General features: G+C 48.7%; 1 protein-coding gene across 6 annotated transcripts in view; it reads left to right on the top strand.

Moving 5' to 3' along the window:
- Positions 1 to 22,652, top strand: part of EIPR1 (EARP complex and GARP complex interacting protein 1) — a 182,798-nt gene that overhangs the window by 133,017 nt on the left and 27,129 nt on the right. For 5 of the 6 annotated variants that reach the window (XM_021666113.2, XM_012466306.2, XM_021666111.2 and 2 more), the window contains one exon: positions 20,563 to 20,662. In XM_021666113.2, coding sequence (XP_021521788.1) covers positions 20,579 to 20,662 — 84 coding nt within the window. In that variant the 5' untranslated portion in view covers positions 20,563 to 20,578. Of the gene's footprint in view, positions 1 to 9,121; positions 9,167 to 20,562; positions 20,663 to 22,652 lie in introns of those variants that run through there. The other variant, XM_021666114.2, reaches the window with a different exon arrangement.

The following is a 22,652-nucleotide window of genomic DNA, read 5'->3' as shown; positions in this document are numbered from 1 at the left end:
GAGAAAGGAGAGAAGCCGGTGCTGACAGGGACGCACACAGAAACAGAGGAGTAGACAGCCATCCACAGGGCTGCTGATGGAATTTTCCTAAAAGCAAACCCAGCTAAGTCCTATTCAACACGGGGGAGCCGGCTCTCTCCCCTGAGACGAGTGTGAGTGTGATGCCGTCCTAACACTGCGGAAATGGATCATAACGGGCCTGTGTTCAGTGAGGCAGGCAGAAGGGGGATGATGCACCTCAAAGTAAATTCCAGTCAAAAGGCCTAAAATAACTTAAAAAAAAAAGACCAACAGTGAAACAGGAGATCAAAAAACATCTTATGGCAAACAAAAATGGAGCCATAACATACCCAAAACTATGGGATGCAGACAAAGCAGTTCTAAGAGGGAATTTAATAGCAATAAATGCCTACATTAAGAAAAAAAGAAAGATCTCAAATAATCAACTCAACTGTATACCTCAGGGAAGTAGAGGAAAGAACAAAGTAAACCCAGAGTTAGCAGAAGGAAGGAAATAACAAAGACCGGAGCAGAAATATGTGAAGTAGAGATGAGAAAAGCAATAGAAATATCAAAACTAAGAGCTGCTTTTTGAAAAGATAAACAAATTGGCAAGCCTTTAGTGAGGCTGAGAAAAGTGAGAAAACACAAACAAAATCAGAAATAAGAGACATTATAAATGGTTCCACAGAAGTACAAAGGATCGTAGGAGACTGGTTGTGAACAATTATGCATAAACAAATTGGATAACCTAGAAGAAGCAGAGGAAACACACAACCTGCCAAGACTGAATAAAGAATAAATAGAAAATCTGAATAAACCAATAATTAGTAAAGAGATTAAATCAGGAATAACAAATCTCCCAACAAAGAAAAGTCCAGGACCTGCTTGGCTCACTGCTGAATTCTGCGAGACATTTTAAGAATTAATGTTTATTCTTTTCAAATTCTTCCAACAAAATTAAGAGGAGAGAACACTTCCAAACTTACTTTATGAGGCCAGCATTAGTCTGATGTTAAAGCCAGACAAAGACACTACTAGCAGAGAAAATTAGAATAGAATATCTGATGAATGTAGGTGCAAGTTCTCAATAAAATGCTAGCAAACCAAATACAGCAGCACAGTAAAAGGATTGCCTACCATTATTAAAGGGGATTTGTTCCTCAGATGCAAGGATGGTTCAATATACCCAAGTCGGTAAATGTGATGTACCACATTAGCAAAATGGACAAAAGCCATACGAGCATCTCAGTGGAGGCAGAAAATGCATTTGACAGAATTCCACATCGTTACATGATAAAAACTCTGAACAGATTAGATACAGAAGTAATTTCCCTCAACATAATAAAAAGCCATATATGGCATGTGTGTCAACCAACAACTAACATTTGAAAAGTTGAAAACTTTTCTTGTAATATCAGGAACAAGACATGGATGCTCACTCTTGCCACTTTTATCCACCATAGTAGCTGAAAGTTCTAGCGAGAGGAATTAGGCAAGAAAAATAAATAAAGAACAAAGGCATCCAGATCAGAAAAGGATAAAGTGTTTGCAGACAACATGATCCTAATATAGAAAACCCTAAAGACTCCGCTAAAACATCGTTAGAATCAGTAAACAAATTCAGTAAAGTTGCAGGATACAAAATCAGCATACAAGAATCAGTTGCATTTCTGTATACTGACAATGAACTATCTAAGAAAGAAATTAAGAAAACAGTTCCATTTACAGCAGCATCAAATAGAATAAATTTCTTAGGAGTAACATTTACCAAGGCAGTGAAAAATCTGTATGATGAAAACTATAAAACATTGATGAAAGAAATTGAAGAAAGTGCAAACCAATGGAAAGATGTTCAGTGTTCACGGGTGTTCTTAAAATTAATTTAAGAATTAATATTGTTAAAATGTCCGTACTACCCAAAATGATCTGCAGAGTCAGTGCAATATCCATCAAAATTCCGATGGCAGTTATCATAGAAATAGAGAAAAAATGTCCTGAAAATCATATGGAATCCCAAAATACCTTGAAGAGGTAATACAACTTTGAGAAAGAAGAACAAAGCCCAAGACATTATACTTCCTAATCATAAGACTACTATAATAGAAACAGGATAGTATGACATTACAAATTGACATATAGACCAATGGAACAGAATAGAAGGCTCAGAAATAAACCCACCACTTATATGGTTAACTAACCTTTGAGAAAGATACCAAGAATACACAATGGGAAAAAGACAGTCTTTTCAATAAATGGTATAGGTTGTATACCCCTGATATGAAAATTTGAAATCCTAAATGCTCGAAAGTCTGAAACATTTAGAGCATGAATATGATACCACAAGTGGAAAATGTTACACCTAATCTCATGTGGCGGGTTTTAGTCAAAATGCAGGTGCATAACACACAGTTTATTCAGCATCCCCAAGGGGGAAAAACCCTCCTGCCCCCTTCAGCTGCAGTGTATCTTTTCTTCACATGCCCAAATTTCCCCACACACAACCACAAAGAGTAAGAAAATGTCATGTGTGCAGGCTGGATTTGCCAATGCGGGTTCCCCACAGTGTTCCACGTGGCCAAGACCTATGTGCATTAATCACTGTGGTTTTTTGCTTATTCTTTGCATTTCTGTATACTGACAATGAACTATCCAAGAAAGAAATTAGGAAAACAGTTCCATTTACAACAACATCTAAAAGAATAAAATTTTTAGGAATAACTTATCAAGCCAATGAAACATCTGTACACTGAGAACTACAAACCATTGATGAAAGAAATTGAAGAAGATGCAAACAACTGGAAAAATGTTCAGTGTTCATGGTTGGGAAGAATTATGTTCTTATGTGGTGTAAAGATAGTGCTGAAAATGTCAACAAAAGCTAGCAGATACCCCTGTGAGTAATAGTGATATGAAAAAAGGAAGCATTTGTATTTATCTATAGCACAGAAAGTCATGCTGTTGGAGAAACTGGACAGTGATGTAAGTGTGGAACAAAAGAGTATCATGTTGGCATGACACCACATGTGAGCTGAAGAAACAGAAGGATAGACTGTTGAAGTTTTATGCTGAAAGTAATGAACAGACATTAATGAAAAATAGAAAAACACTGCATTAAGCAAAAACTGAAGATCCTCATTGTGTATTGAAAGAGTGGATTCATCAGCATTGCAGTGAACACTGCCACTTAATGGAATGCTGCTCATGAAACAAGCAAAGATCTATCACGATGAACTGTAAATGGAAGGGAACTGTGAACATTCAACAGACTCATTGCAGAAATGTAAGAAAAGACACAGCATTAAATTTTAGAGGATGTGTGGTGATAAAACATCTGCTAATCATGAAGCAGTGGAGAAATTCTTTGACATGCTTGCCAAGCTCAAAGCTTTTGAAAATCTGATGCCAGAACGAGTCTGTATTGCTGATGAAACCTCACTGTTTTGGTGTTATTGCCATGGAAAGACACCAACTTCAGCTGATAATAGAGCCCCTACAGGAATTAAGGATGCCAAGGAGAGAATGAGTGTGCTACGATGTGCTAAAGCAGCAGGGACACGAAGTGTAAACTTGGCTATGATAGGCAAAAGCTGGTGCCCTTATTGTTTTCAAGGAGTAAGTTCCTTACCATTCCATTATTCTAACTAAATGCATGGATCTCCAGGAAAGTCTTTTCTGGTTGATTTTACAAATACTTTACACCAGTGGCTCATGCTCACTGCTGGGAAGCTGGACTGGATAGCAACTACAAGATTTTGTTATTCCATGACAACTGGTCTGTTCATCCTCCAGCTGAAATTCTCATCAAAAATAAAATAATTTCTGTGTCATATACTTTCACCCAAATGTGACTTTATTAATTCAGCATTTGACCAGGGTGTATTAGTCTGTTCTCCTGCTGCTAATAAAGACATTCCTCAGACTGGGTAATTTATAAAGGAAAGAGGTTTAATTAACTCACAGTTCCACATTGCTGGAGAAGCTTCAGGAAACTTATACTCGTGGTAGAAGGCAAAGAAGCAGGCACCTTCTTCACAGGGTGGCAGGATGGAGTGCATGCAAGCAGGGGAAATGCCAGAGGCCAATAAAACCATCAAATCTCATGTGACTCACTCATTATCGCAAGAATCTCATGGGGGAAATTGCCCCCATGATTCAATTATGTCCACCTGGTCCTGCCCTTCACATGTGGGGATTGTGGGGATTATAATTCAAGGTGAGATTTGAGTGGAGACACAGCCAAACCATATCATTCTGCCCCTGGCCCCTCCCAGATCTCATGTCCTCACATTTCAAAACACAATCATGACCTTCCAACAAGTCCCCGAAAGTCTTAACTTATTCCAGCATTAACCCAAAAGTTCCAGTCCAAAGTCTCATCTGAGACAAGCTAAGTCCCTTCTGTCTATGCATCTGTAAAGTCAAAGCAACTTAGTAACTTCCTAAATACAATGATGGTACAGGCATTGGGTAAATACACCCATTCCAAATGGGAGAAATTGGCCAAAACCAAAGGGCTACAGGCCCCAGGCAAGTTGAAAGTCCAATAGGGCAGTCATTAAACCTTAAAGTTCCAAAATGATCTCCTTTGACTTCATGTCTCACATCCAGGTCATGCTGATGCAAGAGGTGGGCTCCCAGATATCTTGGGCATCTCTGCCACTGTGGCTTTGCAGGGCACACCCCACCAGCTGCTTTCACGGGCTGGCATTGAGTATCTGCAGCTTTTCCAGGTGCACAGTGCCAGCTGTTGGTGGATCTACCATTCTGGGGCCTGGAGGATGGTGGCCCTCTTCTCACAGTTTTACTAGGTTGTGCCCCAGTGGGGACTCTGTGTGGGGGCTCTGACTTCACATTTCCCTTCTGCCCTGCCCTAGCAGGGGTTCTTCATAAGGGCTCTGCCCCTACTGCAAACTTCTGCCTGGACATCCAGACATTTCCATACATCCTCTGAAATCTAAGCAGAGGTTTCCAAACCTTAATTCTTGACTTCTTTTCACTCATAGGCTCAACACCATGTGGAAATGCCAAGGCTTGAGGTCTGCACCCTCTGACGCAATGGCCTGAACTGTACCTTGGTCACTTTTAGTCACAGCTGGAGTAGAAGCAGCTGGGATTCAGGGCACCATATCCCAAGGCTGTGCAGAGCAGAGAGACCCTGGGCCTGGCCCATGAAACCATTTTTTTTCTCCGAGGCCTCTGGGCCTGTGATGGGAGTGGCTTCCATGAAAGTCTCTGACAAGCCCTGGAGAAATTTTTCCATTGTTTTGGTGATTAATGTTCAACTTCTTGTTACTTGTGCAAATTTCTGCAGCAGGCTTGAATTTCTCCCCAGAAAATGGATTTTTCTTTTCTATCACATAGGCTCCAAATTTTGCAACTTTTATCCTCTGCTTCCTCTTGAGTGCTTCGTCACTTAGAAATTTCTTCTGCCAGATACCCTGAATAATCTCTTTCAAGTTCAAAACTCCGCAGATCTCTCAGGCAGGGGCGAAATGCCACAGTTTCTTTGCTAAGGCAGAGCAAGTATCCATTACTGCAGCTCCCAACATCACCGTAAGGATTTTGGTCAAAGCCATTCAACAAGTCTGCGGGAAGTTCTAAACTTTCCTACATCTTCTTGTCTTGTGAGCCCTCCAAGTCTCTAGCAAGTTCCAAACTTTCCCACATTTTCCTATCTTCTTCTGAGCCCTCCAAACTGTTCCAACATTTACCTGTTACCCAGTTCTAGCGTCACTTCCACATTTTTGGTTAACTTTACAGCAGTGTCCCACTCCCTGCAGTGGGACAATTTACTGTATTATGCTGCTAATAAAGACATACCTGAGACTGGCTAATTTATAAAGAAAAAGAAGCTTATTGGACTTACAGTTCCACATGACTAGGGAGGCCTCACAGTCATGGCAGAAGGTGAAGGAGGGGCAAAGGCATGTCTTACATGGCAGCAGGCAAGAAAGCATGTGCAGGGGAAACTGTCCTTTATAAAACCATCAGATCTCGTGAGACTTATTTACTGTCACGAGAACAGCATGGGAAAAAGCTGTCCCCGTGATACCATCACCTGCCACCAGGCCCCTCCTTCAATAATGGGAATGACAATTTGACGCGAGATTTGTGTGAGAACACCAAGCCCAGCCTTACTGGTGATCTTTTGGATAAGACACGAAAGCACAAGCAGCCAAGGCAAAAATAAACGCATGAGGGTGTATCACATTTCAGAAGAAACATCAGCAAAATGACAAGGCAATGCACAGAGTGGAAGCAACCATACATCCAATAGGGGGCTGATATCCAAAATACATAAGGAACTCATACAACTCAATAGCAAGCAAACAAAACCCAGTTTAAAGAGGAGTCAAGGAACTGAATAGACATTTTTCTGAAGAAGACATGCAGATATCCAATAGGCATACGAAAATGTGCTCGGCGTCACTGACCGTCAGGAAAGCGAGACATCACCTCACACCTGTTAGGATGGCCAGTATGAAAAAGACGAAAGATAAGTGTTGGGAGAATGTAGAGAAAAGGAAACACTTTTATATGTTCGAGGTGGGACTGAACATAATGGAAAAATGGTTTGGAGTTTCCTCAAAAACGAAAAGGAGAACTACAGCCCAACAGTCGCACTTCTGTGTGTATATCCAAAGGAAAGGAGATAGTAGCCCAGAGAGATGTCTGCGCCTCCGTGTCCAAGATGTAGAAAATACATAATTGTCCATTTGACAGATGAAGGGATAAAGAAATTGTGGTAGATACATCTACAGTGGAATATTTTTCAGTCTTTAAAAAGAAGGCAGTCCTGCCATTTGAAACAATATGGAAGTATCTGAAGGACATTATACTAAGTAAAATGAGACCGAGGAAACAAACACTGCACGATCTCACTTACCTGTGCGATCTGAAAAAGTCAGACTTCTAGAAAGGAAGAGTACCGTGGCAGTTACCAGAGGCTGGTGGGAGGGATTGGGAATCGGGACGTGTTGGTCAGAGGTTAGGAATGTTCCGCTTGTGAGATGAATACGTTCTGGACGCCTCGCGGACAGCATGAGAACTATAGTTAATAATAATGTGTACTTGAAATTGGCTAAGAGTGCATCTTAACTGTTCTCATGACAAAAAAGGGGGTTAATTATATGGGGTGATGGATATGTTAATTAGTATAATCGTGGCAGTAATTTCACAGCGTATATGCACATCAAAACTTCACATTGTGGCCAGGCGTGGTGGCTCATGCCTGTAATTCCAGCACTTTGGGAGCCTGAGACGGAAGGATTGCTTGAGCCCAGGAGTTCGAGACCAGCCTAGGCAATGTAGGGAGATCTTGTCTTCACAAAAAATTTAAAAATTAGCTGAGCATGGTAGCCTGTACCTGTGGTCCCAGGTACTTGAGAGGCTGAGGTGGGAGGACTACTTGGACCCAGGAGGTCAGGGCTGCAGTGAGCCGTGATTGCATTCCAGCCTGGGTGACAAGCAATACCCTGTCATACACACACACACACACAAACAGACACACATGTGTGCATGCACACACATATACAACACAGCATACTATTTAAATATATACAAATGGAGGTCAGGGCTGCAGTGAGCCATGATTGCACCACTGCACTCCAGCCTGGGTGACAAGCAATACCCTGTCATACACACATACACAAACAGACACATATGTGTGCATGCACACACATATACAACACAGCATACTATTTAAATATATACAAATGGAGGTTAGGGCTGCAGTGAGCCATGATTGCACCACTGCACTCCAGCCTGGGTGACAAGCAATACCCTGTCTCTCTCTCTCTCTCTCTCTCACACACACACATACACACACACACACACCCTACAGTGTACTACTTAAATATACACATATTCCATTTGTCAAGGACACTTCTGTAAAGCTGGGGGCTGGGCAGAAACCCAACGATATGATCTGAAGCAGTATTTTCCAAACTTGTTTTGACTGGACCTACAGATAGTTTTACATGATGACTTCCCCCACACATGTATATATATGCACATAACTGAAATAAACGTTTCACAAGGGAGTACTCACATTGCAAGCCTGTGGCACACTGTGCTCTGCTCCATTCCACTTCAGTCTTGTGCTGGCCCCGGCTCCCTGATGTGGCTTCGTGGCCAGTGACCGGCTGCAACCCCAGTGGAGGAGCTCCGGTGCCGGGATTCACGATGTCTCACGAACCCCCACCGCAGCCCTTGGGGTGGGCAAGTTCCTCTTCAGAGGTAGCAGGGCTTCCGGCAGTTGTGGTGTTGCCAGTGACATTGCCAGCAGGCACTCAGGTGAGTCCGATGTTCAGCCTCGGTAGGTCCTGTGCTGTTACTGAGGGAGCTTGCATTTGAATCAGGGAGCTGTCCATGCCGGGATGTTGAAGGCTGCGTGTGGCAGGGAAGAGTCCTGTTGGGAGTAGTTATTCCTGGTCAGCTCAGTCTCTGCTAGAGGGGCGGAAAACTTGCACCCTGGGCTGCCTCTTCCCGGCCACATGTGGACAGGCAGTGTGCCTTGATCGCGGGGTCCTGCAATAGGGCCTGGAACCTTGTGACACAGTGTCCAGCCAGCCAGGCACCGCTGGTCCTCTGGGGTGAAGCCTGTTTGCCAATAAGGGCTGGTTGGACAGACAGGAGTGCAGCACCCAATGAGCAACCTCATGTGTAGAGTAAGGCGGATGTGACAGTGTTACAGGTAAAGCCTGGCATGTGGTCGGAGCTCCGTAAGTGCCGGTTGCCGTCAGGCGTGGTTGAAGCTGACTTCCTGTTGGAAGCAGCACTTGAGCTAAGGCTCTGTCTGGATGGTAAGTCCTTAAAGCAAGACACTGTTTGTTTTCTTGTTTTAATGATGGAAAACAGCAAATACCGGCTGGGATGGGAACAGGCAGAGACTGCAGGGAGACAAATTTAGCTGGTAAGGTGGGAATCGGGCGGGCGGTATCTCCAGACAGCTTGGAATGAAATCACAAAGCCTTGGCCAAATCTCAGGTTAGACTGAAGAAAAAGCAACACATCAGATGTTAAAAAATTACAATTCAGGGAGCTTTGTTTTGCATTTAGAGTTTGAGCATGATGGAGAGGTGTAACTATTCCAGAGAGTTCGTTCCCGGGGTGGATCTCGTGGATGGAAGAGCCGGTGCCGCAGAGCAGCGCTTTCTGTGTGGTACGTGGGAGTTCAGGGGTCACATGGGACATGTGGTTGGAGCTGGGGAGTCCCCACTGGACGAACTGGTTCTGGCTTTGTCCACAGGCACGCCACCTGCAGTTCCAGCCCTCAGAACAGCAGTGGGCAGAGTTGGGAGGAGGAGCGTCGAGAGAACAGAGGGCAGATGTCCACCCTGGGGCCCGCCTGCAGGGCTGCACCTAGACCTGGCCCCAGCAGCCCCTTGTGAATTGATTCACAAGCAAAACCTTTTTTTTTTCCTTTTTTTTTAAGATGGAGTCTCGCTCTGTCACCAGGCTGGAGTGCAGTGGCCCGATCTTGGCTCTCTGCAACCTCTGCTTCCCCGATTCAAGCGATTCTCCTGCCACAGCCTCCCAAGTAACTAGGACTACAAGCTCACACCATCGTGCCCAGCTAATTTTTGTATTTTTAGTAGAAATGGGGCTTCACTATCTTGGCCAGGATGGTCTCGGTTTCTTGACCTTGTGATCTGCCCCTCTTGGCCTACCAAAGTACTGGGATTACAGGTGTGAACCACTGCACCCAGCCGCAAAGAACTCTTTTTGAATGAGGCGCTTTTGATACTGAATAGCAAACCCTTTCCATTGGGTTCTAAGGCAAACCAGTCTTCACTGAGCTGTACTTGATAAACAGACTCTTTTTCTAAGTTTATTTTTTATAGGTTTAAGAATGCACAAAACATACATACTCGGTGGCGGGGGATGAATTCTTCCCTCCTGCTTCGTCAGCATACATTTATCAAGTGCCTCTTAGGTGCTTGTCACGGTCTGTGCCGGCTGCTTGCATATTCCCATGAGTGGGAGGCATGAGGTCATTGCTCATAGAGAGTCGGCAGTCTGGCCAGGAAGCTGGGTGCTGGTGGTGACCGGCTTGCTGCACGTGTGGGGGTGTACAGGCTGCCACCTGGGAAGGACCAGGGCAAATCCTAGCAACCTCTGCGGATCGTCAACTCCATGAAAGGAAGTGGTGTTTTGGTCAAGGCCTGAGAGTGCAGGCAAAGTGATAGGAAATCAGTGCTGCCTTCCAGAGGTCACGTCTCTTTTCATCGTCATCTGCAGACTACTTATTTTATTGTAAGCAATGTGCCCTTCCTGCTTCAGTCCTGTCCTGTGAAGTATAATCCACCTCGCCAGTCTCAGGCCTCTGTGGTTCTCAGGACCCTGAGGCTCCTGTGCTCGGATTCTTCTGAACTGTCTTTCTTGGCCCTTCCCCTCTTTGCCTTGACATTTATCTCTTAACAAGAAACAGACACACACAACCATGATTGGTTAGGTAACTGCCCGCCACTACTCTGCAAACAGGTGTCACCACGGCTGTGTTTCCAGAAACCCACGAAGCTGTTTGTGTATTTGGTTTCCTAGACCTCTAGCAAGATGATGCCTTGATCTGGTGTCTCCGAAAGCGAATCCACGATGTCGTGGTGCAGCCATCCACCCAGGTCCCAGGTTTTCAGTCTGTGTGCCAGTCACTCTTCAGGGCCCTGCACGCTCAGACCTCCCTCCCACAGGCTCAGTAACTCCCAAGGCTGCAGTGCCGCGTGGCCTTCTTCTGTTTCCCTGTGCTCTTCGCAGACTTCATCACAGCCTGAGGATGTTCTCTGCAATCTTCAGAACCCAAGAAGCATTTCTTGAAACCTTCACCTGTGAGAACTCAAAGCCAAGTTATTTTCTAAAGCAAATCAGTATTACCTCTTGTACTCTTTAAGCCTTTGTTTGCTTCTTTTTGAATTATATATTTTCTTTATAGATCTAAAAAGTTACTTATACAGCCACTTGAAATTCATTTTATTGTTTCTATGATAATATGACTGAGAAATACGAGCTTTTTCATAGAGGAATATATCCCTTGGCCCACGCCGAGGCAGACGTAAATCAGATGCATGCAGAGGAAATGAGTGGAGTAGTGCGCCGCGATTTCCTGCAGGAAATATCCTTGTCTCCCCTCCTTTTATTCCATGCCTGGAGCAAAACTAGACCAAGGCAACCATTTTATTCTAGCCAGGGGAGGAAGGCATTGTTGCCGTGATCTGTCCGCCGGGAGAGTGTCCTTTAGAGCTCACGCTGCTCTGGAGTGCGGGATGCTGCGCTTGCTGGGTGTGCGTGTAGAGGAAGGGATTCATTCAGCTTTCAGTCGCCACCGCTTGGAACTGGTACCTGTTCAAATACATACGTAAGTGTCTTGCTAAGCAAAAGAAAAACTGCAAGAGAATTTGGGAAACAAGTTTTCAGGAGCACCTGATTATGGCCATCAGCTCCCTAGGACATGAAACGGATGCTTCAGAACGTCCCAGAGCTGTCCACGGCCATTGTGTGTGGACCCGACTCTGTAAATGCTCCAGAGTATACCATGGCCATTGTGTGTGTGTGTCCCCAACTCACTGTGAGTGCTCCAGCATGTACCACGGTCATCGTGTGTGTGTGCGCCTGACTCACTGTGAATGCTCTGGAGTGTACCTCAGCCATCGTGAGTGTGTGTACCTGACTCTAAATGCTCTAGAATGTACCATGGCCTTTGTGTGCATTGGTCTCCAGCTCACTGTGAGTGCTCCAGTGCACTTCAGCCGTTGTGAGTGTGTGTACCTGATTCTATAAATGTCTACAATGTACTACGGCCATTGTGTACATGTGCCCCTGGCTCACTGTGAGGGCTCTAGAGTGTACCAGGGCCGTGCTGGGTGTGCCCCTGACTCACTGTGAAGGCTCTAGAGTGTACCAGGGCCGTGCTGGGTGTGCCCCTGACTCACTGTGAGGGCTCTAGAGTGTACCAGGGCCGTGCTGGGTGTGCCCCTGACTCACTGTGAGGGCTCTAGAGTGTACCAGGGCCGTGCTGGGTGTGCCCCTGACTCACTGTGAAGGCTCTAGAGTGTACCAGGGCCGTGCTCGGTGTGCCCCTGACTCACTGAGAGGGCTCTAGAGTGTACCAGGGCCATGCTGGGTGTGCCCCTGACTCACTGTGGGTGCTCTAGAGTGTACAAGGGCCATGCTGACTGTGCCCCTGTCTCACTGTGAGGGCTCTAGAGTGTACCAGGGCTGTACTGGGTGTGCCCCTGACTCACTGTGGGTGCTCTAGAGTGTAACAGGGCCATGCTGGGTGTGCGCCAGACTCACTGTGGGTGCTCTAGAGTGTACCAGGGCCATGCTGGATGTCCCCCTGACTCACTGTGGGTGCTCTAGAGTGTACCAGGGCCGTACTGGGTGTGCCCCTGACTCACTGTGGGTGCTCTAGAGTGTAACAGGGCCGTGCTGGGTGTGCCCCTGACTCACTGTGGGTGCTCTAGAGTGTACCAGGGCCGTGCTGGGTGTGCCCCTGACTCACTGTGAGTGCTCTAGAGTGTACCAGGGCCGTGCTGGGTGTGCCCCTGTCTCACTGAGAGGGCTCTAGACTGTACCAGGGCCGTGCTGGGTGTGCCCCTGGCTCACTGTGAGGGCTCTAGAGTGTACCAGGGCCGTGCTGGGTGTGCCCCTGGCTCACTGAGAGGGCTCTAGACTGTACCAGGGCCATGCTGGGTGTGCCCCTGGCTCACTGTGAGGGCTCTAGAGTGTACCAGGGCCGTGCTGGGTGTGCCCCTGGATCACTGTGAAGGCTCTAGAGTGTACCAGGGCCATGCTGGGTGTGCCCCTGACTCACTGTGGGTGCTCTAGAGTATACCAGGGCCATGCTGGGTGTGCCCCTGACTCACTGTGAGGGCTCTAGAGTGTACCAGGACCGTGCTGGGTGTGCCCCTGACTCACTGTGGGTGCTCTAGAGTATACCAGGGCCGTGCTGGGTGTGCCCCTGACTCACTGTGAGGGCTCTAGAATATACCAGGGCCGTGCTGGGTGTGCCCCTGACTCACTGTGGGTGCTCTAGAGAGTACCAGGGCCATGCTTGGTGTGCCCCTGACTCACTGTGAGGGCTCTAGAGTGTACCAGGGCCATGCTGGGTGTGCCCCTGACTCAGTGTGGCTTCTAGAATATACCAGGGCCGTGCTGGGTGTGCCCCTGACTCACTGTGAGGGCTCTAGGGTGTACCAGGGCCATGCTGGGTGTGCCCCTGACTCACTCTGAGGGCTCTAGAGTGTACCCGGGCCATGCTGGGTGTGCCCCTGACTCACTGTGAGAGCTCTAGAGTGTACCAGGGCCGTGCTGAGTGTACCCCTGACTCACTGTGAGGGCTCTAGAGTGTACCAGGGCCATGCTGGGTGTGCCCCTGACTCACTGTGGGTACTCTAGAATGTACCAGGGCCATGCGGGGTGTGCCCCGACTCACTGTGGGTGCTCTAGAGTGTACCAGGGCCATACTGGGTGTGCCCCTGACTCACTGTGGGTGCTCTAGAGTGTACCAGGGCCATGCTGACTGTGCCCCTGTCTCACTGTGAAGGCTCTAGAGTGTACCAAGGCCGTGCTGGGTGTGCCCCTGATTCACTGTGAGGGCTCTAGAGTGTACCAGGGCCGTGCTGGGTGTGCCTCTGACTCAGTGTGGCTTCTAGAATATACCAGGGCCGTGCTGGGTGTGCCCCTGACTCACTGTGGGTGCTCTAGAGTATACCAGGGCCATGCTGGGTGTGCCCCCGACTCACTGTGAATGCTCTAGACTGTACCAGGGCCATGCTGGGTGTGCCCCCGACTCACTGTGGGTTCTCTAGACTTTACCAGGGCCATGCTGGGTGTGCTCCTGACTCACTGTGGCTTCTAGAGTATACCAGGGCCGTGCTAGGTGTGCCCCTGACTCACTGTGGGTGCTCTAGACTGTACCAGGGCCATGCTGGGTGTGTCCCCGACTCACTGTGGGAGCTCTAGACTGTACCAGGGCCATGCAGGATGTGCCCCGACTCACTGTGGTTTCTAGAATATACCAGGGCCATGCTGGGTGTGCCCCCGACTCACTGTGGGTTCTCTAGACTTTACCAGGGCCATGCTGGGTGTGCCCCTGACTCACTGTGGCTTCTAGAGTATACCAGGGCCGTGCTAGGTGTGCCCCTGACTCACTGTGGGTGCTCTAGACTGTACCAGGGCCATGCTGGGTGTGTCCCCGACTCACTGTGGGAGCTCTAGACTGTACCAGGGCCATGCAGGATGTGCCCCGACTCACTGTGGTTTCTAGAATATACCAGGGCCATGCTGGGTGTGCCCCTGACTCACTGTAAGGGCTCTAGGGTGTAGCAGGGCCATGCTGGGTGTGCCCCTGACTCACTGTGGCTTCTAGAGTATACCAGGGCCATGCTGGGTGTGCCCCTGACTCACTGTGAGTGCTCTAGACTATACCAGGGGCATCCTCGGTGTGCCCCCGACTCACTGTGGGAGCTCTAGACTGTACCAGGGCCATGCTCGGTGTGCCCATGACTCACTGTGAGGGATCTAGGGTGTACCAGGGCCGTGCTGGGTGTGCCCCTGACTCACTGTGGGTGCTCTAGACTGTACCATGGCCATGCTGGGTGTGCCCCTGATTCACTGTGAGGGCTCTAGAGTGTACCAGGGCCGTGCTGGGTGTGCCCCTAACTCACTGTGGGTGCCCTAGGGTGTACCAGGGCCATGCTGGGTGTGCCCCTGACTCACTGTGAGGGCTCTAGGGTGTACCAGGGCCGTGTTGGGTGTGCCCCTGACTCACTGTGAGGGCTCTAAGGTGTACCAGGGCCGTGCTGGATGTGCCCCTGACTCACCGTCAGGGCTCTAGAGTGTAGCAGGGCCGTGCTGGGTGTGCCCCTGACTCACTCTGAGGGCTGTAGACTGTACCAGGGCCGTGCTGGGTGTGCCCCTGACTCACTGTGAGGGCTGTAGCATGTACCAGGGCCATCCTGGGTGTGCCCCTGACTCACTGTGGCTTCTAGAGTATACCAGGGCCATGCTGGGTATGCCCCTGACTCACTGTGAGGGCTCTAGACTGTACCAGGGCCATGCTGGGTGTGCCCCTGACTCACTGTGAGGGCTCTAGACTGTACCAGGGCCATGCTGGGTGTGCCCCTGACTCACTGTGGGTGCTCTAGAGTGTACCAGGGCCGTGCTGTGTGTGCCCCTGACTCACTGTGGGTGCACTAGAGTGTACCAGGGCCATGCTGGGTGTGCCCCTGACTCACTGTGAGGGCTCTAGACTGTACCAGGGCCATGCTGGGTGTGCCCCCGACTCACTGTGGGTGCTCTTGACTGTAACAGGGCCGTGCTGGGTGTGCCCCCGACTCACTGTGAGGGCTCTAGACTGTACCAGGGCCGTGCTGGGTGTGCCCCTGACTCACTGTGGGTGCTCTAGAGAGTACCAGGGCTGTGCTGGGTGTGCCCCTGACTCACTGTGGGTTCTCTAGACTGTACCAGGGCCATGCTGGGTGTGCCCCTGACTCACTGTGGCTTCTAGAGTATACCAGGGCCATGCTGGGTGTGCCCCTGACTCACTGTGAGGGCTCTAGAGTGTACCAGGGCCATGCTGGTTGTGCCCCGACTCACTGTGGCTTCTAGAGTATACCAGGCCCATGCTGGGTGTGCCCCTGACTCACTGTGGCTTCTAGAGTATACCAGGGCTGTGCGGGGGTGCCCCTGACTCACTGTTGGTGCTCTAGAGAGTACCAGGGCTGTGCTGGGTGTGCCCCTGACTCACTGTGGGTTCTCTAGACTGTACCAGGGCCATGCTGGGTGTGCCCCTGACTCACTGTGGCTTCTAGAGTATACCAGGGCCATGCTGGGTGTGCCCCTGACTCACTGTGAGGGCTCTAGAGTGTACCAGGGCCATGCTGGTTGTGCCCCGACTCACTGTGTCTTCTAGAGTATACCAGGGCCATGCTGGGTGTGCCCCTGACTCACTGTGGCTTCTAGAGTAGACCAGGGCTGTGCGGGGGTGCCCCTGACTCACTGTGAGGGCTCTAGAGTGTACCAGGGCTGTGCGGGGGTGCCCCTGACTCACTGTGAGGGCTCTAGACTGTACCAGGGCTGTGCTGCGTGTGCCCCTGTCTTACCTGTATTCAGCATTGCTTATGAGGGGGTGGGGAGTGAAATCTCCCCTGCTGCCTGGGAGTGACCATGGGGTTTCTCAGCTAAGGTGTTGTTGCACCCTGAGGGGCGTCTCAGGGTAGCCAGTAGGACCTCTGAAGATTTTCGCTGGGGCCCAGGAAGTGCTGTCTCACACTGGTACCGCGCTGGGTCTTGCTGGTTGCAGCGTTTTTGTGATATGTGGTTTCTGAATATCTGCCATCAGATTTGACCCCTGATACTGGTGTCTACCTCTCTCTGCGGAGCGTGTTCTTCACAGAGGGTGGCTTCAGCCTCTAATCTACAGTGGGATATAATGTATACCTCTTTGTACAGTGTTTTTACATGAGTTTAACTCAACTTTTAAAAAAAAATTGGATCTAAATCTTAGCTATCTGACATCTTTAGGGTTGTCCTTTTTAATTTTTTTTTGTTAATTGACGAATTATAATCATATGGGGTTACTATTTCTGGATAATTTGAGGTTTATTAAGCACCTATGTTTATTGAAGTTAAACATCAAATTAAAGAAAAACATTTAGATGAAAACTTTTCAAAACATATTTTGACGTTTACCACTTCTTTTTTTTTGTTTGTTTTAATTTGAGACGGAGTCTTGCTCTTGTTACCCAGGCTGGAGTGCAATGGCGCGATCTCGGCTCACCGCAACCTCCGTCTCCTGGGTTCAGGCAATTCTCCTGCCTCAGCCTCCTGAGTAACTGGGATTACAGGCCCGCGCCACCATGCCCAGCTAATTTCCCACTTCTTAGCTAGAGCTTACTGCATGTAAATTCCAGTGATTCTTGGTCATGACTACGAACAGTTCCTGACACAAACTGTAGTGCAGTGTTGCCCTCACGGCTTGTGAGTACACGCTGGAGTTTCAGAGTCCGTCCAAAACAAACTATCCTGGGTTATGGGGTGTTTTTGATTCCTGTATTTTTGCTTCCTTCCCCTGAGTCTGTTTTGCTCTGAGTTAATCATCTTTTCTGGCTTGTGGAATCACCTTCGTTTCTGTTTACAGCCACCCCTTTTCTCTCCTCATCCACAGCTTTGTTCTCTCGTGGACTTAGAAACCAGATGACCACATGTGTTGGGACTGTGGGCCATTGAAAGGGCACACTTGTCTTCTGAGGAAGGGCTTGAGGACGCTGCTCTTTGAAATGCAATATTCAAAGGTTCAAAGTTGTTCAGAGGCCTTTACACATTTCCTCATTCTAGGGTTGTTGGCTGTTATCCAAATCCAAATGTACTAACGGTTAACTAAGTTTCTTTTAAAATAGTTTCATTTTTTTTTTTTTTTTTTTTTTGAGACGGAGTTTCGCTCTTGTTACCCAGGCTGGAGTGCAATGGCGCGATCTCGGCTCACCGCAACCTCCGCCTCCTGGGTTCAGGTAATTCTCCTGCCTCAGCCTCCTGAGTAGCTGGGATTATAGGCACGCGCCACCATGCCCAGCTAATTTTTTTTTGTATTAGTAGAGACGGGGTTTCACCATGTTGACCAGGATGGTCTCGATCTCTTGACCTCGTGATCCACCCGCCTCGGCCTCCCAAAGTGCTGGGATTACAGGCTTGAGCCACCGCGCCCGGCCAGTTTCATTTGTTAATATGACATCCTCACTCTTACCTGGAATTCTTCACTCTTAGAATTCATCAACAAGTATTAAGTGTTGTGTACCCCAAAGGTGGCTGCTGATTGTGGGGAACATAGAGATGGGGTGTATGGTTCAGAAACCTTTAATCCGTTTAGGGGCACTTAGTCACATATTTATGGCACCACAGAAGGTAGCCAAGGTTAGTGTTTGTGTGTTATTAAAATTGCTCTATGGAAAACGTGGATAACTTACAAGCTCTTAACTTTGATTCATAATTAGGTAGTGAGTCTTTGACATAAGATGGGCTAGTTCTCATCCTGTGATGTGTGAGTTAGTTGGGAAGAGAATCTCTGCCTTTCTGGAGCCTCTGTTAAAAACCTCAAGTGTCTTGGTGCTGATGGTGACTGCATCCTGCTCGTACCATGCTGCGAAGTCGCTGTCCCTGCGTTCGTTGGCATGGCCCACGTGGACACTCCTTGCTGCAGCCTTTTGCTTGCTTGCTTTTGGTGAGGAGCACACGTGAGTTCTAAGTGAGGTCTGTAGGGGAGCTTACGAATCCACCTACATTTACTGCCCGTCATGTAGAAAATGTCCCACGCAGTAAGCGCGTTCCTCCACCAGCGCGAGCTCTATGAGCTGCCCATCGCATCCTTCTCTCCCTGCGTGGCAGCTGTCCTTTGGAATTCACTGTCAAGCTGTCCGAACTCCACCTGTGCTTACCTGCGATAACTGGGCTGCTGAGAGAAGTGTGGTCATTTTGCTCCAAAGAAGCATCTTCACCATTAGGATCAGCCGTCGTCTCACCTGGACGGGAGCGGGGGGGCGCGCCGTCGTCTCACCTGGACGGGAGCGGGGGACGCGCCGTCGTCTCACCTGGATGGGAGCGGGGGGGGCGCGCCGTCGTCTCACCTGGACGGGAGCGGGGGGGCGCGCCGTCGTCTCACCTGGATGGGAGCGGGGGTCGTCTCACCTGGACGGGAGCGGGGGGCGCGCCGTCGTCTCACCTGGATGGGAGCGGGGGTCGTCTCACCTGGACGGGAGCGGGGGTCGTCTCACCTGGACGGGAGCGGGGGGCGCGCCGTCGTCTCACCTGGACGGGAGCAGGTTTATCGGCATCCTAGCTGTAGAGTTTTGGTCTTGTTTACTACATATTGTGTGTTTCTTATGATGATGATTAGATAAGATACAGTGAACTCTGTCAATCTAGGTGTGATCGGCGTTTGAGCACAGTACTATGAGCTTTCTGTGTCTTCCTTCAACTATAAATGAGAAAGAAATTGTGGTTCTGAATGATATGAATGTTGTGATGACACGTAATCAGAGCTCCATGGCCAGTCCCGAGGCGATGGTGTCAGAGAGGTGCGCTTGAGGGCGCCCCCATCAGTCCGTGTTGCGTTCTGTTTGAAAAAGAAACTGTGTGGTACCTTATGGATGTCTTTAGTTACTCACAAGTTAAAGCACATGGAATGAAATTCCCTTCTTTGTAAATAAGTATTTAAGAATTTCACCAGAGAAAACAGAGACCCATACTTTATTTGCAACCAAGTTGAAAAGTTCTTGGTCTCTGCATGGCTTTACTGCAGAGATGCGAGGGTTTTGGTCTTTAAGTAACTGAATACATACTGTATCAGTTAGGATGACTTGGGGGAGATGATGGGCAACTGTGGCTCAAATTGGCTCAAACATCAAGAAGTGGCCTCACGTCACAGGCAGGGCAGATCCTGAGCCTGGTGTGGCCGGTGGCAGTACCCCTGCCCTGCTCTAAGCTCTGCCGTCCCGTCTCCTCCAGTACTTTGCCGTTATCCTTGAGTGCCTAAGGGGATGGCTACAGAGGATGTGGGCATCCTGTGCAAATCACCTTCTCCTCGCTGCATCTCCACCCTCCAGTCCCCACAGGTCTCCCTCAGCTGGTCAGTGTCCATTCCTTAGTTACCGATGAAGCCCACGCTGGCGAGTGTCTTAGCTTGGGCTGCCATACAAAATGCCACATGCTGGGCAGCATCAACGCGGAAATGTGTTCCCAGGGCTGGAAGTCCAGGATCGTGGTGTTGGCTGATTTGTTTCCTAGTGAGGGCTCTCTTACTGATGTGTAGACAGCTGCCTTCTCGCTGTGTCCTCACGTGATGGAGAGAGAGAGAGGAAGCCTGCCCTCCAGGTCTCTTATAAGGGCACGAATCCCATTGCAAGGGCCCCACCCTCATGACCTCCTCTACCCCTAATCAACTCTCAAAGGCTCCATTTCAAATATAGACAGTCCCGACTTACGGCCTCTCGACTTTGCAATGGCATGGAAGCGCTGCGCATTCGTAGAAACTGCATGTCGAGTCCCATACAACCGTTTTACCTTTCACTTTCGGTATGATAGCCGATACATTTCATGAGATATTCAGCACTTTCTTTTAAAGTCGGTCTTATGTTAGATGATTTTCCCAGTTGCACGCAGATGTGAGTGTTCTGAGTGTGTTTAAGGTAGGCTGAGCTGGCTCTGACGATGAGTGGGTTAGGTGCATTCACTACATTTTCAGCTCATGATATTTTAAACTTAACGATAGAGGTGGGGACATTGCCCTTGTGTACATCGAGGGGCACCTGTGGTGCCACACTGGGTGGGAGGCTGGGACTTCCACACATGAATGTGGCGGGGGCATAATTCAGTCCGTAACAGTGAGACAACAGTAATGGTGCGGTGTTGACAGGCTCCGCCAGATGACAGCGTAATAAATACTCTAGTGACTGCAGGACGGGAACGGGGCTCCTGCGTCATGAAGAATGTGTGTCACAGCTCCGAGCTACCAGGCTGGGTATCGCAAACGTTTACGTTAACATTTGGTACTTCTCTTTCTCTTAGTGTCGTGTGGGAGCCAATGGGAGACGGGAAGAAAATCATTTCATTGGCCGATAACCATATCCTGCTGTGGGATTTACAGGAAAGCTCCAGCCAGGCTGTGGTAAGTAAAAAGAACAACAGAGCATTTGTTCTTTTTTATATTTTTAAATAGGAACTTGGGCTAAATTCAGAATATAATTCTTCATTCATATCAGTTTAGAATTTTGACCTTAATGAACAGACTGAATTATCAATCAAAGAACTGAGTGATGGGGTCTTTCAGGTGAAGCTGTTAGATGTCACTCAGGGCTTGTGAGATACGACACAGAGCCCAGCGGTTTGCAAAACATCCGCCTTTTGCTGCACGTTGAGCAAAGGAGGGAGTGGGACGCCCAGGAGAATTTTCTACTGTTTCAAACGTGCCATCCTGTTGATGAATGGATTCTTAAAGTCTATTTGGGTAAAATCATACATTTAAGTAGGAGCAGTAAGACCATTTTAATTTTGTAGTGCTGCCTCGCTCTTTTAACGTATTTGCACGAGTTGTGAAAATAACTTTTAGCACTTTCTTTGGGTTGGTTTTGCTTTTAAATATGCATCGTGTGAATGCTTTGTCTCTCACAGAGTGAATATTAATACATATATTTTCATATTTGATTTCTTAAAATTTTCTCCTTTAAATGTGGTTTTTACATGCATTCATCATTTCCTTGCATTTGTTTATGTCGAAGAATAGCCACTTTGGAGAAGAGAAGAGAAAAGAACTTTGAGCCGATGGCGCTCACAGTGTCACTCATACCGTGGGGGCCGCCTTGCCTGCACACAGTCTGAGGATCACGCGAACAGCCATTGGGTGACTTCTCCAGTGGTGGCCTCAGCTTAGATTTATTTGTTCCTACCATGTTTTTTTTTTTAGCTCTTCTCCTACACGGCTTAGAATATTAATAAGTCCTTTCCTCACCCCTCTAGCTGACGAGATGGCATGAATAATGATTCATCGTTATTAATAAGTGGTACATAAGCAAGACTTAAAAATATTAAGTGCCCTGTTAAAGCTTTAAACCTTTGAATGGACAGAAGGGAACCTCACAGCCTTCACCACGGAATTAAGTGTTGGGCATTCACCCAGAGCATTGATGGTATTTAAGGAAGAAAATCATTATTTTTATGAAAAGCTTTAAATATAAGGCATAGCTTCATTTCTTGGAGTAGAATGCAAATTTCATGCAAACTTTTAAGATAAAACAGGAAACTTGAATGACATTTCATGCCTGAAATTGACCCTCGTGGACCACACCTACAGGCTGGGGAGATATATTCATCATCTTCCACCTTCTGGGAGATTTGGCAGGAAGCCTGGTCATGGTTGATGGCGATGCTTCCTAGTTCCTTCCCTCCGTTGTGCTTTAGCAGGACTTTCCTACATAACTGTAAACTTCCAGGAGGAAAGAGGAAAATACTTTCCTATTAAAATGCCAGGCTCATGGTAGGCTTTGTGGGAGACACTTGGGCAGAGGGCACAGCTCCTCCCAGCTCCTGGTATAGACACTTGGGCAGAGGGCCCAGCTCCTGGTATAGCCACTTGGGCAGAGCGCCCAGCTCCTGGTGTAGACACTTGGGCAGAGGGCCTAGCTCCTGGTGTAGACACTTGGGCAGAGGGCCCAGCTCCTGGTGGAGACATTCGGGCAGAGGGCCCAGCTCCTGGTATAGACACGTGGGCAGAGGGCCCAGCTCCTGGCGTAGACAGTTGGGCAGAGGGCCCGGCTCCTGGTGGAGACACTCGGGCAGAGGGCCCGGCTCCTGGTGGAGACACTCGGGCAGAGGGCCCGGCTCCTGGTGGAGACACTCGGGCAGAGGGCCCGGCTCCTGGTGGAGACACTCGGGCAGAGGGCCCGGCTCCTGGTGTTGACACTCGGGCAGAGCGCCCGGCTCCTGGTGTTGACACTCGGGCAGAGGGCCCGGCTCCTGGTATAGACACGTGGGCAGAGGGCCCGGCTCCTGGCATAGACACTCGGGCAGAGGGCCCGGCTCCTGGTGGAGACACTCGGGCAGAGGGCCCGGCTCCTGGTGTAGACACTCGGGCAGAGGGCCCGGCTCCTGGTGGAGACACT

Source organism: Aotus nancymaae, unplaced genomic scaffold (assembly GCF_030222135.1).
Source record: "Aotus nancymaae isolate 86718 unplaced genomic scaffold, 86718_ANA_hifiasm-v0.15.2.pri h1tg000057l, whole genome shotgun sequence".
Lineage (NCBI taxonomy): Eukaryota > Metazoa > Chordata > Mammalia > Primates > Aotidae > Aotus > Aotus nancymaae.
This window is presented reverse-complemented; position numbering and strand designations above follow the sequence as displayed.